We start from the raw sequence: 27,353 nt of genomic DNA, 5'->3' as shown, positions 1-27,353 counted from the left end.
GCGGGTGGGGTGAGCGGTCGCAATAGGAGTCTCCCAAGTCCCCCAGGGGACCTCGCACCCCCAGCGGCCTGGCTGCGGGAGTTGAGACTCTGCGAGCTGCCTTTTACTCAAACCCCCCACCCCCGAGAGGCAGGAAGGAGTCAGGATCATTGAAAACCAATAATTTATCAAAACGCTGCGTGTGGGGGGGAGGGTGTCGCGACAGACGGGGCGGCGGTGGGCAGGCGCACAGGAGGGACGGTGCCCGGAAGGTGGGGCGGCAGCTCGCCGCGGGCGGGCCGTGCGGGCGGGGAGGCTAGACATTCTTGCCGCGCAGGCGCAGCTCGTGGCGCCGCAGGTGGTTGTAGAGCGACTGCACATAGGTGAAGACGCACTTGGGGTCGGGCTTCTTGCCCATGATCATCATGTCCTCCACCTCCACCAGGGGCACGCAGTCCACTAGCATCCTGCGGGGAGGGGGCACCGGGGTGGCTGTCAGCGCGGGCCCCGCCTCTCGCAGCGCCCTTTTACCCCAAGGTCTTTTCATCGCCGTAGTCTGCGGGTCTTTCATAAACTCCAGACTTTTCCTGGATTACCGGGAAAGCCTTCTAGGAAGGCAGGAAGCCCCTGGCCGCACCCACCCAAGCTCCAGGCACTCCTGTCGGGGAGCAGAGCTAGGCAGGTGGAGGCGGACAGGGGGGGAGAAGAGTGCCATCGCAATCAGGCCGGCGCGGGGTCTGTGTTTCCCCCAGCCCTGGGGAGGGCCTGGCTCCGGGTCCTGCCCACATTCTCCCTGGAGGGCGGCCTTCTGCGCACTCTCGCTGGCATACTGCAGTTGCACAGGCCTCTCAGCTGCGCTGTTGCAGCCAGAGGGGGCTTCACCATTGGCAAATATTTCTCCATGGCCCCCAGTGACCCTCTGATGATTATCTGCTAGTTTCCTGACCTGGTACTTCCTGCCGAGAGGCCCAGGGGACCACCCCCCCTCCTTGGGCAGTGGGGGACACACACAGCTTTGCTGCTGGAGAGAGATGCCAGGGAATGTGTGTGGACGGGGGTAGGGGAGGTTCATTAACCCTTATCACCTGCCTTGAGTACAGCAGGGAAGGCAGATGAGGATCCCAGCCAATACCAACTAGACCGTCTATACTGTGCTCAGAGATGGGACCACCTCTCTGGCCATCCTTCAGAGTGCTAGCTGCACTTTACAGATAAACTCCCTGCACTTGACAGGGAAACTGAGTCACAGAGCAGAGGCGCTGTTTCAAGCCCCACAGCTTAGTATGTGCAGAGCTGGGTCTCATGAGACCCAGGCCCCCAGTCCTGGGTGTTGGCACCAGCCTGGAGCCGCCTCTTCCCCACTGCTGGAGCAGCCCTTTCCCCACTCGAGTGAGTGAGCTGCTACTAAGCAGCTGACAGCCCCAGAGCTCTAAAGCTGGCGTGTGCTCTCTGGTTCCTTTTCCCCTCCTCTCCCAGAGCAAGACCCCTCTGCCTGGCTCCCTGTTTGCTCTCTCTCATCTGCCATGCCTGGCACTTAGTAAATGCTCAGTCAGTGTTGTTGAATGAGTTTCCTTTGCAGAGAAGGCATACAGGCAAGAATCGCTCTCATTCCCAAGACATCTGAGAGCCCAAGACCACTTCCTGTCTTGGGCCTTCATGGTCAAACCTGGGACTGTGGTAGGGCTGGGCCTACTCCCAGCTCACCTGGACTCCTTCAAGGAAGGAGGCTGGGGAGCAGAAAACCTCTGTTTCAGTCCAGGTTCTTCTACCCCTGGCGAGCTGTGGATGCTAGATAAGGCCCAGTTCTGTGACTCAGTTTCCCCTTCTTTGTAACCAAATAGTCGTTCCCTACCTCACTTGAGACCCTGGAAGCACAGAGAGGTTCCTGGCTCTGCTGCCGATGTGCTTTGTGCCCTTGGGGTCATCCCTACCCCATACTGGGCTTGTTTCCCAGTTGTAGCATGGTACAGAGGCAGCCTCCCTCTGAAGCTTCTTTTGGCTGTGGCTATCTTCCCGGGGATCCCGGCCTCCCTCCCCAACCTAGAGCTCCCTCCCACCCTCGGTGCCTTCCCTGGAGACCTTATAAAGACATTGTTTACACTGGGGCTCACGGCTCAGGGCTCAGGGCTCAGGCTGCCCCAGTGACAGGCCAAACACCAGGCAACTTGAACAACATGGCTGAGTCACACTTTCCAACTGGATCAGGGCTCAGCTGGGCCCCTCTCCCTCCAGGCCAGCCTGCTGGCCAGCAGCTCCAAAGTCCATATATGACCTGGAGACAGCACCAAGCCCATCCTTCCCTCACCTGCACTGCTCCTCTGAATATGTGTGCCCATGTGGACTGTCCCCTGCAAGGGCTCCAGGCCTGAGGGGCATCCGAGTGCACCCCCAGCTAGCTGTGTGACTCATTACTTTGGGCAACCCCCCTGTTCCCTCTGGAGTTCTATTTTTAATCCTCTCTTCAAATTGGATGGGAAAACAGTGATGGGGCAAGGCTAAGAGCCACTAAGTGGGGAGCCTGGAGTCCCAGTTTCAGGCCCCATCTCCGACCTACCCCCCACCAACCCCCAGGAAACCCTGAACCCTCTTGCCCTCTCTGAGCCTCTTGTCTGTAATGGGGCTGTTAGCTCAGGATGTGAATTCTCTACTGTGGCCCTGAGCTGAGGTGACCAGAGAGGAAATGCCACAGCTGGCTTGGGGATCCGGAATCTCCAACCAGAAACATCTTCGTGTTGAACTGGCCCCTCTTCTGAACTCCGCACTTTACAGTATGGCAACACCCCAGACTGGAAACCTGGGAGGCTTCCTGCCCCTCCTGCTCCCTCCCAAAATGCCTGTGTCCTTCTACTGCTTAAGCTTGTTCCAGTCATCTAGTCCATCCCATCTCTCATGCAGGCCTCATCCAAGGATTGTTCTGGAATGCTAACCTGACCACATCCATCCCTCCTCTGTTTGGGAACATTTTATGACTCCTGCTGTCCTCAGGAGGAAGTTCAAACTCCTGCGTGTGGCCCCTGCCTCTTCCCTCACACCCGGACTCAAGTTCCTTCCCTTCCTGGGTGTCCCACACTCCCCACCTCTCTCCTCGCTGCCCCGTGCATAGTCTGATCCCTCTGCCTAGAACTCCTTCTCCCTCCCTTAGCCTGAACTTGTGGATCCCAGCTTAGTATGCATTGATTTCAGATTGTCCCAGACCTGCAGCCTGGGTCAGGTGCCCGCCGGGGCTTCCCCATCCCAGTCCTGCTCACCTGTCACCACTGCCCACTGAGAATGGTTCCACCTGCTAGGTCCTGAAGGACCAGGAGACAGGGCCATGTCTTGTTCCTGTGGCTTTTCTAAGGGTTCCCCTGCTTCCCCCACCCACCTCCTGGGCCCCTCTCTGTGTGCCCTGCTGAGCAGATTCCAGTGAAGCGGGGCAGGTGGCAGAGGCGGCGTTTCTCACCGTGGGGCCCCCAGCAGGGGTTAGGACTTTTTGGTTTTTACCAGCCCCTTCTGGACCAGACAGCGGTAGAACTCCTGGATGTACGTGTACACGCACTTCCAGTCAGGCTCTCGAAGCCGCACCATGTCCTCTGTATCCAGGAGCTGCGGGCAGTCCGCATGGGTCCTGGGGAGGGTAGGGGGCCGGGAAGGGGCAGGGGGGCAGGGGGCCAGCGCCCAGGCAGGTAAGAAAGGGAAGAGGCAGAGAAGAGAGAGGGGAGGAGAAGAGAGACACACACGTACACACACAGAGACATGAGTTCAGTTACGTTCCCAGTGCTGCGATCTGCCAGCCCCCCGCATGCCCCCTCCCCACCGTGGACGTGCCGCTCGCTACCCATCACTAATGGTGTGCAATGCAGACAGGGGTGGGGGCCAAACCAGTCACAGGTGCAGAGAACTCTTGGGACAAGCGGGAATGCGGGGTGGGGGGCAATGGCGTTGGCGCCATGGTTGGAGAGGAGGGCTGTGCCCCAGGGAGGGGGGTGAGGGAGGCGTGAGAGGAGGTGGGGAGAGGAGGAGGAGGAGGAAGAAATTTGGGGGAACCAAGAAGAGGAGGGGAGAGGAAAGACAGATGGAGGAGGGTGCTGAGGGTGAGGTGAGCAGATGGGGCAATGATTCCAAAGTGGAGGGCTTGCTGATGTCCTATATAAGCCTCTGGTAGCACCTATATAGGCTGGGCGGGCACGGTGCCCGGGCCAGGAGCCTCCTTTTGGAATCTCCAGCCGGGATCCCGTGGGAGCAGGAAGCTCTGGTGATAGTGGGAGGAGAGCAGGACAGAGAAAGGGAGAGAGAGAGGGAGAAGGGGGCAGAGGGAAGATGGAGGAGGCATGGACAGGGCCACCTGGTAGGCCTTGGCCCAGGTTGGTGGGCGGGCCTGCGGCTCCTTCCTTCCGGCGGGCACCTGGCACGCTCAGCATCGGGTGGGCGGGGGTGGAGAAGGACGGGGACTCTCTGGGGAAGGGGGTTCTCAGCTGCTGACTGACAGTGTGGCTGGCTGGCTCCAGCAGGTCTCAGGACAACAGGGCCTGGCCCCGATGCCCAGCCCCAGATGCCCAGCGACATCAACAGGGCTGGGGACTGCACTTACTCAGCGGATGAGAAGGCCACCTCAAAGTTCTGGCGCCGGTTTTGAGGGCTGAGCTGCCCATAGTCAAAGGCCTCAGGGAAGAAGTTGTGCACCAGGGCACAGAAGGCCATCCCATCGCTCCAGCTCGAGGAGAAGTTCTGAATGTCCACGTGCTATGGGTGGTAGAGGGGCTGGTCAGGACCCTGGGGGCAGCTCCCCTATGCCCTCGACCTCCCAGTGCTTTGGCATTCCAGACCTATGGCAGCTGGGCACAGAGAAGCCCTGTAGCTTGCTCACGGCTGCACAGCGAGTGAGCAGTCAGGATGTGAGCCTCCTCCAACTCGGTCTGTCAACTTCTACATCTAAGATTTAGGGGGACAGAGCTCCCGAGAGGCACAGTGCCACCCAGCCATGGCCACAGTCATCCCCCATCACGCCTTCCCTCATTTATAGAAACTTACCCAGTGCCCCCCACAAAGCAGCAAGGAGGGGACTCCAGGGGTGAGGTCTGGCCTCGAACTGTGCCCACCACCCAGGGGGCCCTCATTAGGCCCTGTCTGTCACTTAACCACTTATTCTGGAATCTTGGGCATGTCATGTGTCCTCCTTGAGCCTCATCCCATAATAAGGCTTTCCATGTTCCCTGGGAGGCCACACGGTGGCTGTGAAGTGTACAGGGGAATGGAAAGGAGTTCTGCCAAGAAGGAGGTGCTGAGCGGGGGTCTTGGGAGGCCTCTGGGCCACCTGGTGTCCTAGGGCTCACCTCGTAGCCACGTGTCTTGGCTCGGCACCAGTCCAGCAACATCTGTTTGATGCTGTTGGCGTTGGGGACCCCGAAACTGGTGGAGCGCTGCACCGCTGTGCGGGGTCCGCCCGGGCTGCTGTGGGGGCGGGTCAGGACCAGGTCACAAGGCTACCAGACCACAGACCTCAGGCCACGCCTTCCATGACCTGCAGACCCTTCCCACTACAGATCAAGCCGCCCTCTTCCCGCCCTCGGCCCCGCCCCCGCCACCCAAGCCCCGCCTCTGCAGTCATCAAACCCCGCCCCCCACTGCCCATCCCCGCCTTCCGCCGCGCTCACCCCGCGGCGCCCTCCTTCTCCAGCTTCTCGATCATGGCCTTGCGCGCCTGAGAGGCTGAGGTCTTGGGCAGACTCTGTGCCTTCATCAGCTCTTTCTTCTTCTCCGCCTGGCGCTTCTCCAGCGCCGCCAGGCTGCCGGGCCGCGGGCTGGCCTGGTCCTCGCGGTCGAAGATGCTACCGGATGGGGAGGTGACTCTTAGGCCGGTGGAGGAGGGACACTCAGTCCAGCCTAGGCCACCACTTGCCAGTATCTCCACTACCCCTGATACCAGCCAGCAAGGGCGTTTCCTCATCACACCCATTTTACAGAGGAGTACACCGAGGCTCAAACGCCAGGAAGGTTTTCATCAGGCTTGGCCCTCTCCCACCCACTGGGGAGTTTTCTGAGAAGCCTCGCTGTACCATCAAGTTATAGGTGAGTTCAGCTCCTGGGCTCTATGAACTAATAAAAACAATGACCAGCATAATAATATTAATGGTAATAATAGTAGTTCATGTTTGCTGAGCCTTTCCTGTGTGCCATTTTAAACTTCATAAGAGGAGGGAGGGACCCTTACCTTTCCCCTTACTAAAGATGGGGAAACTGAGGCCTCTAACAAAACTTGCCTAAGATTTCAGAGAACGTGGGGGCTAGAACTTGAACTTGAGCAAGGTCTCTTTGACTCAGAGTCTCTGGACCCCTCTGGTTCCCAGCCTGGATCCATATCCTGTCCTTGCTTTCTGCTAGCCCCAGCATCCTCTGGAACATGGGGTGTACCCCTCTCTCATGGAGCTAAGGAGTAAAGGTGCTCTGTGGGCCGGGCACAGTGGCTCACTCCTGTAATCCTAGCACTCTGGGAGGCCAAGGCGGGAGAATCACTTGAGGTCAGGAGTTCGAGACCAGCCTGAGCAAGAGCGAGACCCCGTCTCTACTAAAAATAGAAAGAATTTAATTGGCCAACTAAAAATATATAGAAAAAGTTAGCCGGGCATGGTGGCGCATGCCTGTAGTCCCAGCTACTCAGGAGGGTGAGGCAGCAGGATCGCTTGAGCCCAGGAGTTTGAGGTTGCTGTGAGCTAGGCTGACGCCATGGCACTCACTCTAGCCCGGGCAACAGAGTGAGACTCTGTTTCCAAAAAAAAAAAAAAAGGGTGCTATGTGATCTACGACGTGGTTTGCAGACATTGGGAAGTGGCAGTGTCACCAGGCAGCTCATTGTGGCAGGCGGGCTTCTCTACAGGTTTAGTGCCATAGCTGCCACTCAGAGCTGTGGGACCCTAGGCAAGTCTCTGGGCTCCCTGAGCATCCACCTTCCCGTGGTGTGGCTGAGGATTAAGTGAGATCACAAAGTGAGCAGGTGAGGGCTCTGACTTTGCTTCTCCCTGGCTCTATGCCTGTCACCTCCTAGCGTCTCAGTCTACCCTTCTGCAGAATGGGTACACAGTAAGCCCTCCTGTGGCACTCTCTCCTCTGTGGTCTGCAAGTGGGTGCGCGTGCTCACCTGCCCATCTTCTTGGATGAGGAGGAGGAGGAGAAGGTCTTGGTTTGCATCATGGTGCTGCCACTGCCATCTGCAAAAAAGGGCAAGGAGAGCCGGGTGAGGGGTGGGACGCCGTGCTAAAGGATGGTGATAGCCACAGGCGGAGAAGAGAGAGGGACAGCAGAGTCGAAGACACGGAGAGATAGCTCGAGGAGGAGGCCGAGGGGGCCGGCAGGCGGGCGCAGGTGGACGCCGGGCAGCCTTACTCTCTGAGCGCCTCACGAAACTCGACTCCACTGTGGTGGTGCGGGCCGTCCGGGTGCCATCATCTGAAGGGGCAGGGGGTGAGAAGAGGATGTGAGAGGCATACGGGGTCACAGGGAGGACATGTGGCCACCCTGAGCCCTGAGCTCTGCTTGGCCCCTTACTGGAGTGGACGAGCCGCTCGGTCTTGGTGACAGTGCTGACAGCTGAGCCATCGGCCGCCCGCTGGCTGTGCCGCGTGGTGGTCTCGGTGGCTGTGTTGCCACGGCTGTCCCCTGGCCGGGCCCGAGCCTCCTGCAGCCGCCGTTCTCGCTCCTTGTCCCGCTGGTCTGGGTGGGGGTGCCCCACGCATGCGCAGAAAGGCCGCCCAATGCGCACACAGCACATACGCACCGCACGGGGGCACACAAGATGGGAGGGAGGGCGGCTTGTTAGAAACACTAATGACACAGGTGACAAGGGCCTCTCTAGGAGCAGTGGGAGTGAGGGACCAGCCATAACTTGGCAGGGAGTGAGGTGTGGGAGGGAGCGATGGGCTCAGGCAGGAACCAGGGAATATGGAATAGCTGAACTCAAAGGACTCTTTGGACCCAAGAAGGGAATTTCTATGGGAATGAGTAGCTGAGTCAGGAGGGAGTATCTAGATCCAGGGAGGGAGTAGCTGAGTCCAGGGAAGGAGAAGCTGGGTGACGGCAGTAGCTGAGCAGATCATCAAATAGGTCTTTGAGGGGGAGAAGAGCAGCTAGAGGAAGGAATCTCTAGACTCAGGGAGGGAGTAATTGGAGGGATCTGAGAAGCAACTGGGTCCAGGGAAGGAGTAGTTGGGAGAGAAGCTGGTGAGGTGGGTTAACTGGGCCTAAAGAAAAAGAAGGTGGGTGGGCATGGAGGCTGGGGTAGCCATCAGTGGGCCCTGGAGGAAGCTGCTAGATTCACAGGAGGAGTAACGGAGACTATTTGGAGAAGTAAATGATCTAGAATCTGAGGGAAAGAACAGCTGTGTCCAGGCAGGAGGTATCTGGGGGAGGAAGTATCTGTGCCCGGGAAAGGAGAAGCTGGGAGGGGGCCGAGGCTAAGGTGACCAGGGGAAGGGAAGCAGCTAGGCAAGGGAGCAGCTGGCTCCAAGGGGAAGGAGGCAAGGGAGCAGCCGGGTCTCGAGAGAAGCTGGGCAGGGCAGTTCTCGGGCTGCAGTGTCCACAAGCAGACTCCGGAGAGTGAGGGGAGCGGCTGGGGCAGGGGCAGCTGGATCCAGGCAGGGCACTGGCTCTGTACCTCTCTTCCTTTGTCGGAGCTCACGCAGTGCGGCCCGGATGAGCTTCCGCTCTTCAAAGTCTGTGGTCTGATCCAGCTGCACATAGAAGCCCTGTCATCGCCCACCTGGTGCCTGCTGGTCCCTGCCCCCTGCCAACCCCAGCCCACCAGATCCAGCCATACCATCTTGTCCAGCACGCCCTCATCCTCGATGGCCATCAGCTCCTCGGCACTCAGTGGGCTCCGCCCACCTGGCGCTTTGTCCGCCCGGCTCTGCTCCGCACCATTGGCCGCTTCCACCGCCGCTGAGGGAGGCTCCGCCGGCTCCGGCTCCATCTGCGGGTGGGGAGAGGGCATTGACTTTAAGCAGGGGCGTAGGTGAAACCCACCATGTCCACTGTGGACAGGGCACCAGATCCTGGGGCTGCTGGCACAGCCTTGCAAATAACCACTAGCCCGCCAGGCTGCCTGCCCAAGGATGGCCATGTTGGTGTCAGGCTCAGGGAAGAGATATTGACAGGCTGGGGCAGGGTTTCCCACATACCCAAAATTGTATTATTATAATCGACAGTGGCAGTAATAATGATTTCCATTCAGTAATAAGTGTTGTATAAGCACAAGGGATTTTACAGTCCTCATTTCACAGAAGGGAAGATTGAGGCTCAGGGCAGCTGAATGACTTGCCCTCAGTCCCTCTATAAGTTCCATGCAGTCTGGGGTCTGAGCTGAAGGCAGCCTAACTCCTGAACCAAGTTCTTTCTGCTGCTTCTCTCCCAGCCCCCTCCCAGGCAGGCTCTGCTCTATCCTGCCAGCTCCCGAGGCCTGGGTCTTCTGGGCCAGTGCCTGGGCAGCACATGCCCCCCACCTCCCTCGCCAAGAGGGCTGGACCAGGGCCCAGAGGCTCCTGACCAGGTGTCTGACTGGGGCTGCCCCGAGCCAAGATCTCACTGACGCTCTCCTCGGTATCACCTGCCCCCACTGATCCCTGCTGGGACCCATCCTCTAAGGGGCATCCAGCCTCAACCTAGCCCCCCACTCCTCCCAGGGCATCTCCTAGCCCCTTGAAGACAAGGCCCCAGCCCAAATATTACAGCCTCTCCCCTCTTGGCAGAGCCTGTCTGTCTGCTACAAGGGTAAGGAGAGCCGAGGTGGCAGCTGTTTCAGGGAGGCTTGGCCAGCGTGGGGGGGTGGGCCTGGGACGGGGGGGCTGGGCCATTCGTGCCTCAGGGCTGAAGCCTGGCACCTTCTTGCCTCAGTCTGGGAGCACCCCAGTCCCCTGTAGTACAGATAGGTAAACTGAGGCTCAGAGAAGGTGGTGACACACTTAAGGTCCCTCAGTAAAGGCAGAACCTGACTCAAAACCACCCTGTCCCACAGCCCAGAGGAACTTACAAGACTGCTGCTGCGGGCAGTGCCGGCAGAGGAGCGGCGGCGGGTGCTGAAGGCAGGTGGGTGGGCTACGGGGGTCCCTGCATCCTCGGCTGCCTGGAAGAAGGCCTCGGGGTCTGCAGCAGCCAGGAGCAGCTCGCTGGGCTCCAGCTCAGGCTCAAGGTCGGGCACAAGTGGGACCCCCAGCCGTAGGCTCAGCACCTCCACCTGCCTGCCCAGCGCGTCCAGCCGCCGGCTCAGTGCTACCGTCTCCGCCCGCAGCTCTTCGGCTGCCTGGGCCACTGGCTCCACGGCCGCCACAGCTGCCTCGGCTGCCTGGGTCACTGCCACCCGGCCTGCCTCAGCCACTGCGTGCAGTTCCTCCAAGGCCCGGCCCAAATGCTCCTCCAGGGCTGCAGCCAGCTCAGGCCCAGGCCCTGGAACCCCCGGCATGATTTTGGTGGGGTCTCTGCAGGGGGTAACGGTGGGATGGTGCAGGGGCTGCTGCCTCGGGCTGCCAGTGTCTGAGTCTTTGCAGCTGGTCTGAGGGCGAAGGCAAGGGCAGCGGGCCTGCCCCGCCCCTGCCGGCCTCCCGGCCCACCACCAGCCAGCTGGAGCGGTGGCCCAAATAGAAACCTATTCTGGGCTCCACTGTGGAAGGGGCAGTGGGGGAGGGGTGGCCTGCCCAAGCGTCAGGCCTGGCGCTAGCTCTGCAGCGATCACAGACCCGCAGCACAGCAAGACTGCATGGCTTCTGAAGGATGACTGAGACCAGTGCAGCCCCATGCCTCCCAGGTGGGGAAACTGAGGCAGGGAACAGGGGATGGGCCTATATGAGCCACTGCATACGTGAGCCAGAAAGATCCAGTCTGCCAGACTCCAGAGCCTGCACTCCTCTGCCCTCATGCAGTGCTGTTTCAGACGGGGGAGGTGAGGCCCAGGGAGGGGGGACTTTCAGCAATCTGCTGTAGCAACTGTTTCAGTCTGAGACAAACGTCTGAGATAAATGTTCTCTGGCCTGCTATGGTGCTCAGATCCAGCCACAGACTGTGAGCAAGTACATTATAGGCATATCATCTGTTTCCCCTTGGTGCTAGATGGGTAAACTGAGGCAAGTTGTTGGTGTCAGACCCAGGTCTCACCGTGGCACCTCAGGGGCCTCAGCTGGTACCCCCGCCCCACAACCCCTTGGCAGAGGGCAGTTGAGTCCTGGTTTCTTGGAGGAAGGGCATTTTCTTGTCCTCATTCTCTTCCTGTCACCCTTAAAAGGCCCAAATCTGGCTCTAGCCATCTCACCTTGGCCAAAGTCCCATTCTGTCCCCAGTTCAGCATAGAGGGCATTACCTGGGCAGCCGGGTGGCTCGCTGGGATCCCTGTCCCCGGCTGAGCAATCAGCTGGTGGGTCCGGGGCTCGGGAATGAATAATGGAAGGGTGCTGCGTATTCAGTTCCCGTGGCACCTGCTCGGCTGCTGCCTCACCTGATTGGCGTCCCCCTGCCTGCCTGTCCCCATCCATGCTTCCGCCCAACCCCCACGGGGAGGTTGACGCAGATGCTAATCGCTAATCTCCAATCTCCTAATGGGCCAGGCTGATCTTGGATGAGCAGACTGAGCTGCTCTACACCTCAAGGCGGATGTCCAGAGTAGCGTAGGAACAGGGGCACTGGAGCTGCCACAGGAAGACGGGAGCAAGCCCCTTCCACCCTCTCTGAGCCTCAGTTTTCCCATCTGTTCATTAGGAATGAATTAACCCATTTCAGAAGAAGGATCAGACATCAGCACATGAGAAACTTAAGGCCAGTATAAAGTGGTGTCTGACAAACCTAGTGGCTGATACACTAGGGTCTGTCTAGCCTTGGCTCTATCACCAGTTGGCTGTGGACGGTGAGCAGCCTCAGTTTCCCTGTGTGTGCACAGGGAGGAGCAGAGCAGAGGAACCCTGCTAGCCCTACACGCTTAAAGGTTCTATGTGAGGTTGACGGATGGTGTGGCAGGTGGGGTGAGGAGGGGCTCACCTTAATGCTGCTGCCTCCTCTGCCACCAGGGGAGGCATGGCTGAAGCTGGTGACGTGAGTGACACTGCCCAGCCGGGCCAGGGTCCCAGGGCCGCTCACATGCGTGATGGTGTTCTTGCCCCCACTGCTGGTGCTGAGGAGGGTGGGGGGCGCCCGCAGCCCCAGCGTCAGTTCTGGGTGGGGAGAGGGGCTGCTGTCAGGATCAGGTGGGCTAGGGCAGTGCCAGCCAAGCCTGATGGCACCCCTCATTCCCTGTGTACCCTTTGGAGACACCTGAGCCCTGGCTGCAGCGCCTGTCCTACACGTGCAGCTGAAGCTGCAGGCACCCATGCCCGGCGGTGAGGGGGCAGTGGGGAGGCCTACCTGCCCTCTGGTTGCCTGTGGGCAGCAGCACCCGGCCTGTGGAGGCCTGGCCACGGCCATCCTTGATCTCAATGGTGAATGTGGTCTTCATGCTGCCCCCTGGCTCGGCGGTGCCGATGGCCACGGGCAGCGGGGCACTGGACTCCTCTGAGCGGGCCACGGCCCCCCCTGCTGCGTTTTCAAGGGACCTGGCAGCTGAGCCCCGCCCACTGGGGCTGTCCTCCCGGGGGCAGCTCTGAAGCTGGCCCAGGGGCCGGGCTGTTCCTCGTTGCTCCTTGCTGGACCGAGAGGAGGTGTCACTTGGACTGTGAGAGGAGGAGCCGCTGGAGGAGGAGGCAGGGGTGGTGCTGGTGAGGGAGGGGCCCAGGAGCCTTGTGGGGGTCAGGGAACCTAGGGCAGCGCGGACTGGGCCGTCCTGGAGCCCAGCAGCCAGAGGAGAATCCGATGTGAACTTGCGGACGCGGTCACGCACAGAGCCAGCCCGCTGGAACGGGGAAGGTCCACTGGCCAGTGGGGTGGACTCTAGTAAAAGGGACAGGAGGGCTGTCAGTGGCTGGGTGGGATAGGGACTGCCCAGAGGTTGGAGGTGGTGACAATAGGCAGTACCTCGGTTCTGGGCTGGCTGGCGGGGAGTGAGCACAGACAGGGAGCGTTGGCAGGGTCGGGATCCAGCCTGGTCTGGCAGGTTCAGGAAGGGGTGGTGGCCATGTGGGGGAAGAGAAAGGACAGTAGATTGGGGGAGTCCACCCCTCACATTCCTCTCCTGCACACCTCCCTAGCCCCCAGCCCCTTCCTGTACCCAAGCTCCCTGGCCTCCCCACCCCTCCTTCCCACACAGCTGCATCTCTCCTAGGAGCACCTCCTTCCCCTCCCGCACTGACCCCAGGATGACCTGGACACTCCTGGGGGCCGGGGCTAGGCTTGGGCTGGAGGAAGGGTGCCCAGATCCTCCTGCTGGTGGGGATGGGGGACAACCCCCCTGGCCAGCGCTGCCCACGGCTCCTGCTGGGAGATGGGCGCACTCCCTTATTGGGGAAAAGAATGTGCCTGAGGCCCATTGCCTTTCAAGGCTGCAGGGAGGCCTCCGGCCATGGGGGGGTGGGCCTGGCTGGGGCGGGGACACCTTCAGGGGTGGAGGAGGGGGTGGGGGAAGGAGAGTGCCAAGGACTGCCTGGACCTGAGAAGGCTGGAGCTGTCCAGGCACAAGAGCCCATTCTCCAGGCAGGGAAAGGGAGGCTGGGGGAGGGAAAGGCAGATGCCTGTTGCTACCCCCGCTGAGACCCTCACCTGCTCTCTTGGTGTCAGAGGGGCCTCTGGTAGGGCTCTGGGCAGCAGGGGGCTCTGTGGGACCAGACAGGAGCTGCAGGGAAGACATGGCATGGGCAGGGCCTGACTCCCAGACCCAGCTCACCTGCCTGGCATCCCTGCCCCTCGTCCACACTCACCTTGTTGACCACTGGCCTCTCAGTGCTGGGGGGTGCTGGAGACTCCTGGGGTTCAGGGCTGGTGGCCTTGGGTGGGCTGGGGGGTGGCTCAGGGCTGCCTGGAGCCTCAGCTGCAGGACAATGGGCCTCGGCAGGCTCCAGCAGAGGCTCAGGAGAGGCAGCGGTGGGTGAACTGTTGGGTGAGGCAGGTGAGCTGGGTGTGCCCCCCGGCGGGACTCGCAGCAGGAGTGTCACTGTGGTCACATCATGGCTGGTGCCCTCAGGGGTTGGGGTTGACTCTGGGACCTCTGCCTGCTGCTCCCGTTCCTCTCGCTCTGGCACCTGCAAAGAACCCATAGGCTGCAACCAGGGCTCTCCGAGTCTCAAGTGCTGCCCCCACCCACTGAGGGCCAGGCTGGCAGGTGCCCAGGGTGGGGCATGCAAAGCAGAGGGGCTGGGCATGGCTTCCTGTGGGCACACCTGCACATGCATGAGCACTGGCACGCTAGGGGCAGTCTCTGATCCCCACTTCCCAATCTCTTGGCACTGCCTAGCCAAAGGTGGTCTCCAGAGGCGGGGTCCTAATGTCAGTAGCTGGGGATGGTAGGAGACCTGCTGGGGACAGCAGAGCTTCCCGACCCCTGTCTCAGCCCAGTTAATCAGGGAGTTGGGGTGGGGTCTTGCCAGGACCGTAGACCCAGCGGCCTCTGCTGGCCACATAGGGAACTGCATGGCCTGACCTCTCACCCATACTCCCTGGAGAACAAGAGACAGCTCTGTGGAGGGTGCTCCAAGAATCAGCTGACACCCAGACCCCACTAAGCCAAGGTAAGGATGTGGTCTGTCCGGATGGGTGAGGGGCGGCCTTGGGATGGGTTTAAGCAGGGGAGGTACCAGGGCCAGATTTGCATTTCCGGGAGATCCCTCTGCAGCAGGGGGAGACTGGACGGCAGGAGTGGGGGTGGAAGGTAGGAGTGGAGGTGGGAGAAGTACCAAAAAGCATGGTGATGGGAAAGGGACAGGAATTTGGGAGCAGTGTAGACAGGTTGGTTTTGCTGGGGAAGGCCTGGGTACAGAAAAAGTCTGGAGTAGGGGACATGTGGCCACAGGTTGCCCAGAAGAGTGGGCAGAAGCCTGAGATAGAGGCCCCATGTCCCCCAGACACAGGCTGGGGGTCCCCCCTTCACATTTAAATACCAGTCTAGCAAAGACACAGGCCTCTGTGCTATGGGCATCTGTGAGCACAGGGCGCTGGGCCACCCTCCCCCCCTGCCCACGCTCCGTACCTCACGCCGTTCCAGCCTACGTGCTGCCCGCCCCTTGCTGTCGTCTCTCGAGCCACTGTTGGGATGCCCACTGCACAACCTCCCAGCCAAGGTGGCCGCTGGAAGAGAGGGGCCAAGTGTCAGGCGAGGGGCTGGGAGGTGCTGTGGGCAAAAGGGCAGAGGCGGGGCCAGGACAGGGCACCTACCCTCAATCTCCTGAGCCCGGACGCGGCGGATGGCGGCTCGGATCAGCTTGCGTTCCTCATACTCACCGGCGCTTCGCAACTGCGGGTGAGACGCAGGCCACGGGTGTTGGGCTGTGAGGTCCAGGTCTTCACCTGCCCTTCCCTATCCCCTGCCCGGGCCTGGGCCTCACCAGCGTGGTCAGCTCCTCCACATCACTTATGGACTCCAGCCGCCCTGCCAGCCGTGCCAGGGCGGCCCGCTGCTCGGCTTCCCGCTGCTGAGAGCTGCGGAGACATCATGACTGTAACCACCGTTGGCATGGCCAGGTCATGGAAGATACGGGCTAGTGGCCAGAACAGAGTACCCTGAACCTTGGCAGAAGGGCAGGAGCTGTGCACATTGATACATGCATGCCCATGGATGTGGGCACTGATACCACATGCTCAGACATGCTGTCCACACCAGCGTGGCCCAGACACCACGACCAGCACAGAGTCCATGCCCACAAACACCCCTGTGTATTCCAAAAGCATGCACATGCTGCTATTTGCACACAGAGTCAGCAGACACGCTTGTGCTCACACCTGTCTGCACACATGAGCTGAGCCTCTCACCCTCTCATCCCCATGTTCAACCCCCGCCACTCACTGCAGCCAGTTCTCCTTGTTGTCCTGCCGTTCTGCACGGAAGCGCTTAGATGCTAGGGCCTCCTCCTCACGCTCCAGCTCCTGCCGCTGCAGCTCCCGGATGGCTGAGCGGATGCGCCGTCGCTCTGCCAGATCTGCTGTGACCTCCAGCTGCAGGGCAGGGGGTGGGGGTGGGCGAAGGGCAGGGCATTTTGGCCACTAGGGGTGGAGGGCTGGCACCAGCTGCCCACGGCTCTCCCTGGGGCACAATGAGTGGCCTGTCTCCACTGCCTCTGCCCCAAGCCCTTCACGTGCCCGCCTGCCCACCCAGGATCCCAGGGGGAAACCTAGCTCCCTGCATCAGGGCTGATGGGGAACCCCCTGTGCATTGTGAGTCTCAGAGCACTGACTGTGAGTGGGCAGCCAGCAACCGCCCACCTGTGCCAGGTGCTGGGCCAGGCACTCTTTCCTGCAACTCGACTCCTGCCCCTCAGAGCCCTTCATCAAACCTCCAAGAGCCAAGGAGCCCTTGCAGGAGGAGGGACCCTGTGGGCCACTAACAGAGTCCGTGGAGAGCAAAGGGGGATTGATTCAGACAGCTGGCGTCCACCCTGTGAGTAAGGGAGATTCTCATGGTTGAGTCCCAAAGCATGCAGCTCTCCTGGGGGTTGGCTGCCTCATCCACAGATGGGGAAACTGAGGTAGGGGCAGGTGCTTAGGAGTCCTAGCTTCCTGCCTGTCTGAGGGCTATTTTTTCCCCTGGCCTAGCCCTAGCCACCATTGAAGGAGCCAGGTCCCAGGGGGCGGGGGGGGGGGAGGGAAGAGCCATTCCCCCAGCAAGATAAGGCAGCTGGCATCAGGAGCCACCCAGCGTCCTAGAGAGGGCATTCATGGGTGACAGGTGCTCCCACCAGCTCCTCAGCCCCTCAGTCCTGGCAAATTGGAGGTGGCTGGTCTAACTAGCTCCAGGAAAGAGCAACTTCTCTGGGCTGAGTCAGCCAATCCTGTCGCCTCGCCCACACCTCCACTCGGCAGACCCACACCCAGTAGGGGTCTGATAGCCAGATGGGACCGAGCAAAGGCAGGGTTATCTCCTCTGCCCCCAGCCCCCAGCCCCCAAATCATTCAGTGTAGGGCCAAAGAACCCTCAGGACCCTTCCTTTTTAGCAGCCCTCCCCAATCATTCCTTTTTTGCTTAGCCAGGTGGCAGTGGTGGGGATTGATAGGTTTCAGCAGGGAGGCAGCCCAACTTAGCCATGAGTCAACTTGTCTTAGGCTGAAGAGAGTGGGAAGAACCCTGGGGCCAGTGCCCTCCAGGCTCCACATTCCTGAGGACCTATGGGAGGGTCCCTGAGACTCAGGCCAGAACCCCCAGCTGGTTCCAGCCCTAGGGCAGTGGGTGGGAATAGGAGCAGAGACTAGGGGTCTAGCGGTGACATTGGTGCAGATGCAATGAGCACCCACCCCACTTAGTTCTAGCCAGTCAGGAGGACTGAGACAGAGGACAGGGCAGATGGAAAAAACAGCACACCCAGAGGCATCAGTCACATTCTTGAGAAACTATGTGTCAGGGCCTGTGCTAAGACCCCCACTTGTCCTAACCTCCCCCAAACCCTACTTTATTATTACCATTTGACAGATGAGGAAACTGAGGAGGAGAAATGATTCGCTCACGGTTAAATGACCTGGACCTAGGTCTCTTTGACTCCAGGGCCTGCTCCTGGGGTCTGCTTATCATGGTGGGGACCTTGAGGACCCGGACACTGTGTTGGGGACCCCACTATCCTGGACTAGAGATGTGTTGAAGCCTAAGGGAACCTATTACAGCAGAGAAATGGAGAATGAGGCTCTCCTCCCCAGCCTGAAGTCCTGGCCTCAGTCCCAGAGCCCCCAGTGGTACATTTAGAGACTGGGGGCCAGAGGGGACCGCTGGTCCAGCCCCTCCTGTCAGAGGCTAAAGAGGCCCAGAGGTGCAATGACTAGCCCTTTGTCTCCTGAGTCCCCATTCCCACTCTCTGGGCTCCACAGATGAAGTCGTTGTCCCTGAAAAAAGCCTGATGTGAGACCGTGGCCACCTCTGCAATGCAACTCCTGGAGCTTCTACGTCCCCATCTGAAAAATGGGAGCCTCCCTCTGATCCCCCTCAAGTGGGCGGGGCAAGGCTGGGGGCCCACGGCCTCATTCCACGGGTCACCCTCTGGCATGACCCTTCCCCGGGGGCCTGGAGGCAAAGGTTGGACCACAGTGTCCCTGCTGTGTAAGGAGCGAGCTGTGGGAGGGAGGGAAGGAAGTACAAAGCGCCATTGTCCGCCGAGGGGGAAGGGGAAGAGGATGGGGCGGTTTCCTAAACTGCCCAGTGAAACTCTCCCGGGAGGAAAGAGGGTGCTTCCTCCTCCCGGGGGGCCGGGCCTCCGGCTACATTCTGTCCTCGCTGCTGGGGACGTCAGGCAGGCCCCGGCGTCTCTCTGGGCCTCAGTCTCCCCACAACAGAGGTGATTCTCCAGGCGTTCTCTCAGTCCCAGCGCCCCCACTCGTCCACGGGTGACAAGCCAGCAGCGGAGCAAGGTCTCGCCAGGGGGCGCCGTGGGCTCGCAGGCTCGGGAGCGGCCCACCCCCGCAGGGCACCGGCGCCGCCTGTCCCCCTCGGCCCTGCGCTAGGAGTCTAGCCTTAGACAGGAAGACCCCGCTACCGCCTTCTTTAATGTCTGGGTCTACGCGGAGGAAACCGAGGTTCACAGAACTTAAGCCGCTTCCCCAGGTCACCTAGCTAGCGAGTGTCGGAGCCTGAACTCGAACCCAGGACAGAGGCGGAGGGTGGTGGTGGAGAGGCGCGTGGCGTGCGCGTCCCCAGGCGTCCCCACTCTGCGCAGCCCCCTGCCCAGTGCTCAGGAATGTGCGGGAGCCGGACGGAAGCCACTGCCCGCGTACCGAATCCGCCAGACGCTGCGCTCCAAGGCGGGCGGAGCGGGCCCAGCTTTCCCTTATAAGGCCCGGCCCCGCGGGGAGGAGCCCGGCTCGGACGCCCGGCCCTGCCACGAGGCCAGCGGAGGCAGGGCCGGCGCGCGGGGCGGGACCCTCGGCAGCCCCGGGGCGCAGCCACGGCGGGGCCGGGTGCTGGAGGAGCCGGTCGGTGGGAAAGACCTGGAAGGCACTTCGGTCTCGGCACAGGGGGCAGGGGCTCATGTGCCCTTTCCCAAAGAGGGGGGCATGGGGCGGGAGTGGGCTGATGTCAACTGCCGCTCCAGCTACTTCTCTGAAACCCCTTTCCAGCACCCAAACCTCGCATGAGAGGGGGGGGGGTCGGCTGGAGAACCCTGTGGCTGAGGGAGGACCCCTAGAGATGGGGATCCTTGGGGACCTGGCCTGGCTCTCCCTCTGCTTGGAACGCTCTGCCTCTACTGCCCCCCTTAGGAGTGGGGCTTCCTGAGGGGAGGTAGAGCTGACTGGTGGGCACTCTCCTCTCCAGGCTGTGGCAGACACCCAGAGAACACACCGGCCACCTGCCTTAGAGAGGTCATGGCAGTAACTGGGCACTGCACAGTGGCTAGGCTAGGCTGGCTAGCTCCAGCCTCTGCCTCCACGAAAACGGAATAGGGGTAGGATAGGTCACTTATTTTCTAGGGAAGGTAAATCTTTAATTCACCGCCTGGACAAGGGTCAGGGGCTGAGGGGTGGTGCTCTGGCCCCTCCTCCAGGTCAGCTGCTGCCTGGTCTTGCTGGTGGGCACATCCCTGCCCTGCTATGTTGGCCTATAGCCTTCCTGTGCTTAGGGGCAGATAGGGCACTCAGGAAGAAGCAGGGGAAAGGGGATGGAGTGGCCTTCATCCTCCCTCCACCCCAAGATCTAGGCCCATGCTTCATTCCGTCCCGGTGCTAACCCTAGGACCTAGATTTTGTGTTCCTGCACATCACCCCCACACTTTATAGGTAAAGGAACTGAGACTCAGCAGAAAAATGACAGACTAGAAGTCACAGAACCCATAAGGGCCCACAAAGCCTTTGTCTCTCTATGGGCTCTTCCAGCCTTGACTTTCCCAAGATTCTTAGTCCCCCAAGGTTCCCTCTGGGGTTTGAATCTTGGTGCAGTTTCTTCCTAGATGGGTGCCCTTAGGCAGGTGATTTCGCCTGAGTCACAGTGTCCTGGCGTTCGGAGCTGCTGTGACCATTGTGTGAGATGGTGCACCATTACCCAGCCTGCCCCCACCATGCCCTGGCATTATTAATCATTGCTGCTACTATTATCACTGGACCAGCTTCCAGGGGTGGGCACTGCTCAGGCTGTTGCTTGGGAGAGGCAGATTTAGCCTGCCCACACCTGCGGCTGCACATGGGCGCGTCACCAGCAGTTACTATTTAAACAGGTGGTGGCAGTGGGGGGCTGGGAGGGACCAGGCTTCAGCACCTGGCATGGACAAGCACATGCCACAGAGGCCTCTGCTTCAGCCACATGGAGGCGGCATACTCCTGTTCCCCCAGCCCCTCCCCACTACCTCTTCTTGCCAACTGAAAGGTAGCCCTGATCAGCCCTGCCTCTGCCACCCGTCCCCACAGTGGGGTGTTGGGATCACTTACCAGCTTCCGAAGGGCTCCCTCATCCAGCCCAGCTAAAGCCTCGTCCGCCATCTCGAGGGCCCCTAGCTCTGTCCGTCCCCAGTGCCTGTAGCACCTGTCACCAGCTCAGAGGATTCTGCAAGGGACAGACATGAATCAGATCTAGAAACCACAGGCATTTGGGCTCTATGCCTTAGTTTCCCTCTCTAACACATGAGCATCCCTTGTTGTGCCATCCTGTAATGTGGCTCCTGGCTGCTTTTGAGTTGCCCTCTGCCCTAGGGTGGTTTGCTGGAAAACTCACCAAACCAAAGTAGGGGTCCCTCGTTCCAGCCTTGCCAACTCGGCTGCCAGTCTGCTGTGTGGCCTGGGCTAGGCTGGGTTCGCATCCTGTCTAAGCCTTAAACAGGGAGGCAGGGACCTGGATTGAGAAGCCAGGGTCCAGCAAGGCCCACCCAACCTGTGCTCACCACCAGGGGGTGCACACCAGTCTCCACAGTTTCCTGCCCCACCCACCCATCCCCAAGGCCTACCCAGCCCCCACCCACTCCAAAGCTCAGCCTCTGGCTGTGGGCTGAGCACATTTCCAAGTCTTTGCTGCCACCATCACTCTCTTTCCCCCAGGTATAGGAGGTACACTGTGTCTCCCAATTCTTGGAGCCAGCCCTCCGCACACACCCTTCTCCACACCTCCCATCCTTGCCCTCCCCATGCTAACTGTCCTGACCGCATGAAGCCAGGTTTCCAGGCACCCAGAGCCTCCTGCCAATTCACACACTTAAAATTCAATTCCCCAGCTGGAAAGGCCTTCAGAAGCTGACCCGCCCAACCTCTGGATTTCAGGCAAACTGAGAAGATCTGAGAGGGCCAGGGATTTGTCACAGGGGAAGGAAGAACTCAAAGACTCAGAGGGCAGGGAGGGATTTAATTAAAATCTTGGTCACTTCTAGTTTCTGAGGTCCTCTTCCAAAGTGTCCCTGAGGGCCCAGGACACTCCCTCTTGTCCCATCACTGCCTGTCAAAATGGACCCCTAAATCCTGGCCCAGCCTCCCAGTGCAGCTCTCTCCTTCCTCCTGTAGCCCTAATGCCTTTCCGGAATTTGAGTGCCCATGGCCTGGCACACTGCAGTAGTAGACGTATGATGACTGTAATGGCTCTAGGATCACCCCACACACACATACACACACTTGAGCACGCTCACACAACTTCTGTTGATTCATCCCTCAATCATCCCTTCCCCCTCTTCAGAACAGTCACTTGGCAAGTCACCCCATCTGGTGAATGGGTCTGGGGGGGCCACTAAACCATACAGTTGGGTATGTGGGACCCTGCCTGTTCAAGTCACTGCCTGCCTCCCCCATGGTGGTAGGCTCAGATGGGTATAAGTCTCCCAACCTGTCTGTTAGGGTCCTCCTCTCTTATCTACCTACTTTGCCTGGGGTAAACCTCCTCAGCTCAGTGGTCACCATGCTTGGCATCTGTGGATATTCTGATTCGCCCATGTCTTTTTTTCTGAGGCGCAGGGGTCACTAGCGCCTGATCTAGGACACCCAGGGGACTGTAAGTGGCTGGGAATCTTCCTCAGAGATTCCCCTCCCCAGTCCCATGGCTTCCTGTCACACAGTCTAGGGTCGCTGGACATTGTGGGGGGTCTCAGGGCTCTGTGGGAGTTTCTCCAGCGTATCTGCCCCACAGACTGGCACTCCTGGGGGGCGTGGAGCCTCTTGGAGGTCCGCGGGCATCCTCTGCGAGGGGCGCAGAACTTCATCCCATGGCTTAGAGCTCCTGTAGCTAGGTGGAGGTTCCCAGGTCTGGGAGTTCCAGAACCTCTGTCCAGATATCCGGGTTCCACCCCCCGGAACCCCCCCACCCCCGAGGTCGGCACACCCACCTCTCGGTCCAGCCCACCCGTCTGGCGCGGGCTCGGGTTAGCTTGCTCGGGACCCGGCAGATGGATTAGAGGCGGGCAGGCGGGAGGCGCCGCGACCCGGTGTCCCTGGCCCGCTCAGCAACCGTCCCCTGGACTCTCTGTGGAGCCGCCTGTCCAGCCGCGCCAGCCGTCCCGCTGGCCCCGCCCCACCCCGCCGCACCAGCCAATCCTAGGGTGGGTGCCGCCCACCGTCGTACCCCATTGGGGAAATTCAATTTGATGGCCACGCCCCGAAGTAAGGCCCCGCCCCGCGCGGGCCAAAGATGTTGGGGGCCGTAGTCTTGGGGCGGCTGCAGCGCTGGCTTTGGTGGGTTCGGTGGACGTCGGCAGGAGGACGCAAGTTCCGTGCTGAAGTCGAGGAGGGCTCCGGGAGCAGGGGTGGAATTGGCCTGGGATCATACGCGTGCCAGAGCCTTCAGGACAGCCCCTCTCCGCCCTCCTCTTTGTTCGTGAGACCACGTCCCCTCCCTCGGCTCCACCCTCTTCTCGCGTCACTGCTTAAGCTCGGCCGCCGCCCGCAGGCTGCTTTCGGGACACCTGGTCCCGGCCACCTCAGAGCAGGAACTGAGCGACCGGCAGCACCTTGACTGGTGTTGGAGTGCCAGGATCATGTCAGGTGGAGCAGGAGCAATCTCACCGCACGCCTTACCAAGTCCACACATCTTTGCATAGACATTGCCTCCACCTAGCATGCTTCTCCCATCCAAGCCCTCAGGGTCTGCCTCTTGGAGCGCTGGACTCCTACATTAGGAATATCATTCAACAAATAGGGGAAGCTGAGGCCCAGGGAGAGGTGACATGTCCAGGATCAAACAAAGAATTAGCCAGACGACCCAAAATCTCAGACCTACTGGGAAGAGCTACTCCACCTCCAGTGCTGGAGGCCTTAAAGCCACCCACGTGTCTCCATGGAGACCGAAAGGGGTGGATAGGATCTGGAGTCCTGTTTGTCAAATAAAAACAATAATAATAATATCGACTCATGTATCTTGTATTTGCCATGTATCAAGCATATAATTCAAATAACAACCATATGAGACCAGGATTATTGTCCCATTTTACAGATGAGGACAATAGCTTCTAGGTAGTGGAGCTGTAATTCATACCCAGATTCTTCTGAGTCCAGAATCTTTTCAACCACTATAATGTGGGATTGTGGGGAGATGGTTTCAGCCTGTTGTCCCAGAAGAGCCCTGGTTCAGACCCTCTGAGGCACTCTCCACCCCTATCTAGGGAAAGGCCCAGTATCTATGCTGAAACTCTTTTCCATGTGTCATAACATTTCATCCCCATGTCCCTGAGAGGTGGTCCTATTTTGCATGTTGGAAAACCAAGGTGTATAGAGGAAAGCCACTTGCCAACACAGGAAGAGGGGCAAACAGAGCCCAGTTTGGAGGCTATAGTTTGAGTTCCTAGGTCCTCTCTACCTGACCTAGGTGCCATCTTATTCTCCAGAATGAGGGTCAGTGCCCTACAAGGCCAACTCTGTCTTACTTCAAATGGTACACACCCCTTGGGACGGCCCCTTAAAGTGGGGCACACCTAGGACCCCTCAGATTCTTAGGGCCTGCCTGAATGGCAACTGCAGGCTCCAATGAACGGCCTGCTTCAGTGCTAGCTCTGCCTTGTTCTCCCCACCCTGTTCCCTCCCAGGCAGGCTGGGAGAGGAATCGCATGGGTGAGTCAGGCACAAGTGCTCACTATCCTCTGGAGGTACCAAAGAAATGAGTGGGTCCTGTCCCACCGTCAAGCCCTTAGGGCTCCATTCCATTGCCAGACCTGCCTGCTTGCTTCTTTCTCTTTCTTTCTGCAAGAGGCAGTGGCATTGAGGAGGGCTGAGGGGTGGTGATCTCAAGATCAAAGGGCAGCCTGGTGGGGTGCTGGAGAAGTTTATAACCATAGCCCAGGAGAGAGTAAACATCCGTGAGGAGGGCCCTGGAATTTACTAATCACTTGTTACATGTCAGATGTGAGACTCCCTCTATTGCAAGTTGGCCATCGCATGAGACAGGTATACTCCAATTCTACAGGGGAGGAGGTTGCAGCTCAGGAAGGCGAAGGCACCCTGGACTGGTAATGGCATTCAGACTTCAGTGGAGTTCTGCCTGCGGCCGAAGCCCCTTCCCTCCACTTTGCTGCCTCTAAGATGGGGGAAGTCCTGGAAGACTTCTCAGAGGAGGTGGTATGTAAACTGATCCTTGAAGATGAGTGCAAAGACATTTACCCCGCAGAGAAGAGGAGGAAAGGCATGGAAGGGCATTTGTAGCAGAGGAACAGTGTCAGCAAAGACCGAGAGGTTTGTGAGTGAGGGTAGGAGGGGAATGAGCAGGGCGTGGAGTAGGAAATGGGAGTGGTTCCATCTGTGACATGCCTTGAATGCCAGGTGAACAGGTTGAATGTATCTTGTGGTCACAGGGGAGGCCTGGGCCTCAGTCTGCCCATCTGTAAAATGAGGTGGTTGGACTGGTCGGCTTCAGGCCTTTCTAGAGCAAGGAGCTGTAACAGGCAGGGTCCAGATTCTTCCAAGTTCTACCCTGAACTGGTAGAGTGGGGAGTGGCTGGAGCAGCTTAGGGGCCAAGGGTAGCATTTTGCTCCAGAGCCTGAGTCGGAGAGAATTAATAATTTACCAAGCTGTTGGTGTTGGTCCCCAAGTCACCCTGGCTCCCCCTCCACACAGTCGGGCTCCTGCAGAGGAAGCCCAGGCCTGGGGTGAGGAGGCACGAAGGGCGGATGGGTCTTAGCCCTGGCTCTACCCCAGGCAAGGCTTGGCTCTCCTGAAGCCTCAGTTTCTCTATCTGCACAATGGAGGAATTGTGCCTTGGGCTCGCTAAGCCTCCTCTCCCCAGCCTGGACAACATAAAGTTCCAAGACTTTCAGGGAGACCCCCATCTTGGGATGTGCCCACAAGCGGCTATGAGGCCAGCTGAGGCCAGAACCTTGGAGCTACGAAGGAGCCCAGAGCCCGAGGGGCAATAGGTGGAGGGGAGGCGTTAGAGATGGGTCTGAGTTGCGCCTGGGCTGGAGTCTCACAGCGCACTGGGGGTAGAGGAGAGACAATACCTGCACTCTAGAAGCTTTTTTTTTTTTTAGAGACCGGGTCTCGCTCTTGCTCAGGCTGGTTTCGAACTCCTGACCTTGAGCGATGCACCAGCCTTGGCCTCCCAGAGTGCTAGGATTACAGGTGTGAGCCACCGCGCCCAGCCCACTCTAGACGTTTTAGAGAACAAAGCCCTCACTTGCTTTGATACGTGGAGAGGATAGGGAAATGCTTTCTGGAGAAGGGAACAGCATGAGCAAGGGCAGGGAGGGACTGTGAGGACCTTGTTGAGGAATAGTCAGGCAGGGCGATGCCAGAGCACAGGGTCCCTAGAGGAGAAGAACGGGTTCTTGCTGGGGTTGGCTGGATCCAAGGGCTGTGCAGAACTGGAGGCCCCTAGGTCATGCCCAGCAGTCCCAGGAGTGGATTGAGGACCTGTCTGGCAAACCAGTTTGGCAAGGCCGTCGCATCCATGATGTCATCCAGTTGCTGTGTTCTCTGGGCAGCAGTGCCAGACAAACTTCCGGCCTTGGAGGAGGAGGGGAAGGGGGCTTGAGACTCCCAGTGGGCAGCGATGAACTCCAGGAGATTAGTCTCATAGACAAAAGAGAGGGTTCTGGATGTGCCAGCCTGGACCTCTTGTGACTTCTGGGAAGTCCCCGATGCCTGGGGAGGGAGGAGGTCTAGGCTCAAGGTGGGGCACTGTGTCATCGCCGTCCGGTGGGTTGTATCCTGGCTCCCAGTCATACTTATAAGACATATGTGGCAATTTGGTATCATTATGACCCTCACATAGTGAGTCCCGAGAGGTAGGGCCACCATTTTACAGATAAGGGGACAGGCTTCGTGAGGCTAAGCCACGTAGGTACCTCACACACAATTCGAACCCAGAATCCCTGTTCTCAATCACTCTACTCCACCATCCACCATTTGGGAGCTCCGCACAGCTGGGGTTTTGTCAAAAATTTAAACTAACCCCTCTCTCTACTTGAGAATGCAGCGGCGGATCTTGGCATCACAGAGTCCTAAGTGCCCACCTCGTGGTCCAAGTAGGTAACCGAGTCCCAGCGAGGGCAGAGACAGGCTTCAGGTCACAGAGCAAGTCAGGGGTAGAGCTACTCTGTACCCCAGGTCCCCAGCTTCCCAAACCTTTGTTTCCTCCTCAGGGCCGGGCACACCCAAGTATGAAATAAAAATAACTGGCATGTATTAAGTGCCTACTCTATACCATTCATTGATTTAACTATCACCCCAGCCCTGTGATGTAGGTGCTAAGATTGTGTCCATTTTACAGATAAAGAAACTGAGGCTCAGAGAGGGGAAGTCACTTGTCCAAGTTGACACAGCATGTTAGTGGTAGGGCTGGGATTTGAACTCAGGTAGATGGGCTCTTCCCCCTCAGTGGTCCCAGGAAGCCTCATCAGGAGCACGAGGATGTGTGGAGAGGAGACTGGATGTCTGCTTTGCAGGCTTTGAAGGCGAGCACTGTCCAATTCAGAGTTTCCCCGCAGGCCTGGCTTCCCCGGGGCAGGCAGCAAAGTGCTGTGGCTGCAGAAATGCTCTGAACCTTCCCAGAGGAGGCGGCCACGGTGGGAGGGAGCCTCAGCACCAACCCCAGAGCCAAGTGTAAACGTGGCGGCTGGACCAGCTGCAGGCGAGGGAGGGCAGGCAGGGTGGAGCACAAACCCAAACCCGGCCTCCAAGCCGTGTTCCCAGCCCTCCGCAGGCCAAGCCCAGCCCTGCCGCCCATCTGGATTTGAGATGAGGGCGCAGGGCCTAATAATAGCCAAATGGCAGCAGAGGCAGTGCCTGGAGCCACAGCCAGTTGGGGGCTGGGGTCCCCTATTTTCTCATGTTGGCCTTGAACAGGCTTCAGATCTTTAAAAATAATAGCAGCTGCTTATGAATGAAGTTGGTTCTATGTGCCAGGCAGTGTGCTAGAGCTTTGCCCACAGTAACTTATTTATTCCTGACAACCTCCCCGATGGGATATTACTGTTAT

General features: G+C 59.3%; 2 protein-coding genes across 3 annotated transcripts; both read right to left on the bottom strand.

Annotated features, from left to right (window-relative positions):
- Positions 1-149: 149 nt before the first annotated feature.
- Positions 150-22,764, bottom strand: SMTN (smoothelin). Of its 2 annotated transcripts, XM_012763953.2 has the most exons (21): positions 22,275-22,758; positions 20,404-20,518; positions 15,854-16,002; positions 15,396-15,489; positions 15,226-15,304; positions 15,041-15,138; positions 13,776-14,096; positions 13,618-13,690; positions 12,937-13,008; positions 12,331-12,852; positions 11,968-12,140; positions 8,768-8,920; positions 8,606-8,681; positions 7,501-7,665; positions 7,339-7,401; positions 7,094-7,163; positions 5,613-5,786; positions 5,292-5,409; positions 4,550-4,701; positions 3,422-3,586; positions 150-446 (listed from the first exon to the last, which is right to left on the bottom strand). In XM_012763953.2, the coding sequence occupies exons 2-20, from the start codon at positions 20,452-20,454 to the stop codon at positions 3,442-3,444; spliced, it is 2,748 nt and encodes a 915-aa protein (XP_012619407.2). In that variant the 5' UTR covers positions 20,455-20,518; positions 22,275-22,758; the 3' UTR covers positions 150-446; positions 3,422-3,441. The 2 variants fall into 2 exon arrangements, with proteins under 2 accessions (XP_012619407.2, XP_012619405.2); XM_012763951.2 differs by lacking the exon at positions 3,422-3,586 and having other exon boundaries at positions 22,275-22,764.
- On the bottom strand, positions 8,929-11,956 carry LOC142863487 (uncharacterized). The gene has a single exon (XM_075996704.1). It carries the CDS (start codon positions 10,403-10,405, stop codon positions 9,710-9,712), a length of 696 nt encoding a protein of 231 aa, XP_075852819.1. The 5' UTR covers positions 10,406-11,956; the 3' UTR covers positions 8,929-9,709.
- Positions 22,765-27,353: the final 4,589 nt, after the last annotated feature.

The sequence above is a fragment of the Microcebus murinus genome, chromosome 22 (assembly GCF_040939455.1).
Source record: "Microcebus murinus isolate Inina chromosome 22, M.murinus_Inina_mat1.0, whole genome shotgun sequence".
In the NCBI taxonomy this organism is placed as follows: domain Eukaryota; kingdom Metazoa; phylum Chordata; class Mammalia; order Primates; family Cheirogaleidae; genus Microcebus; species Microcebus murinus.
The sequence above is the reverse complement of the archived record's forward strand: the minus strand, read 5'-3'. Positions and strand labels throughout refer to the sequence as shown.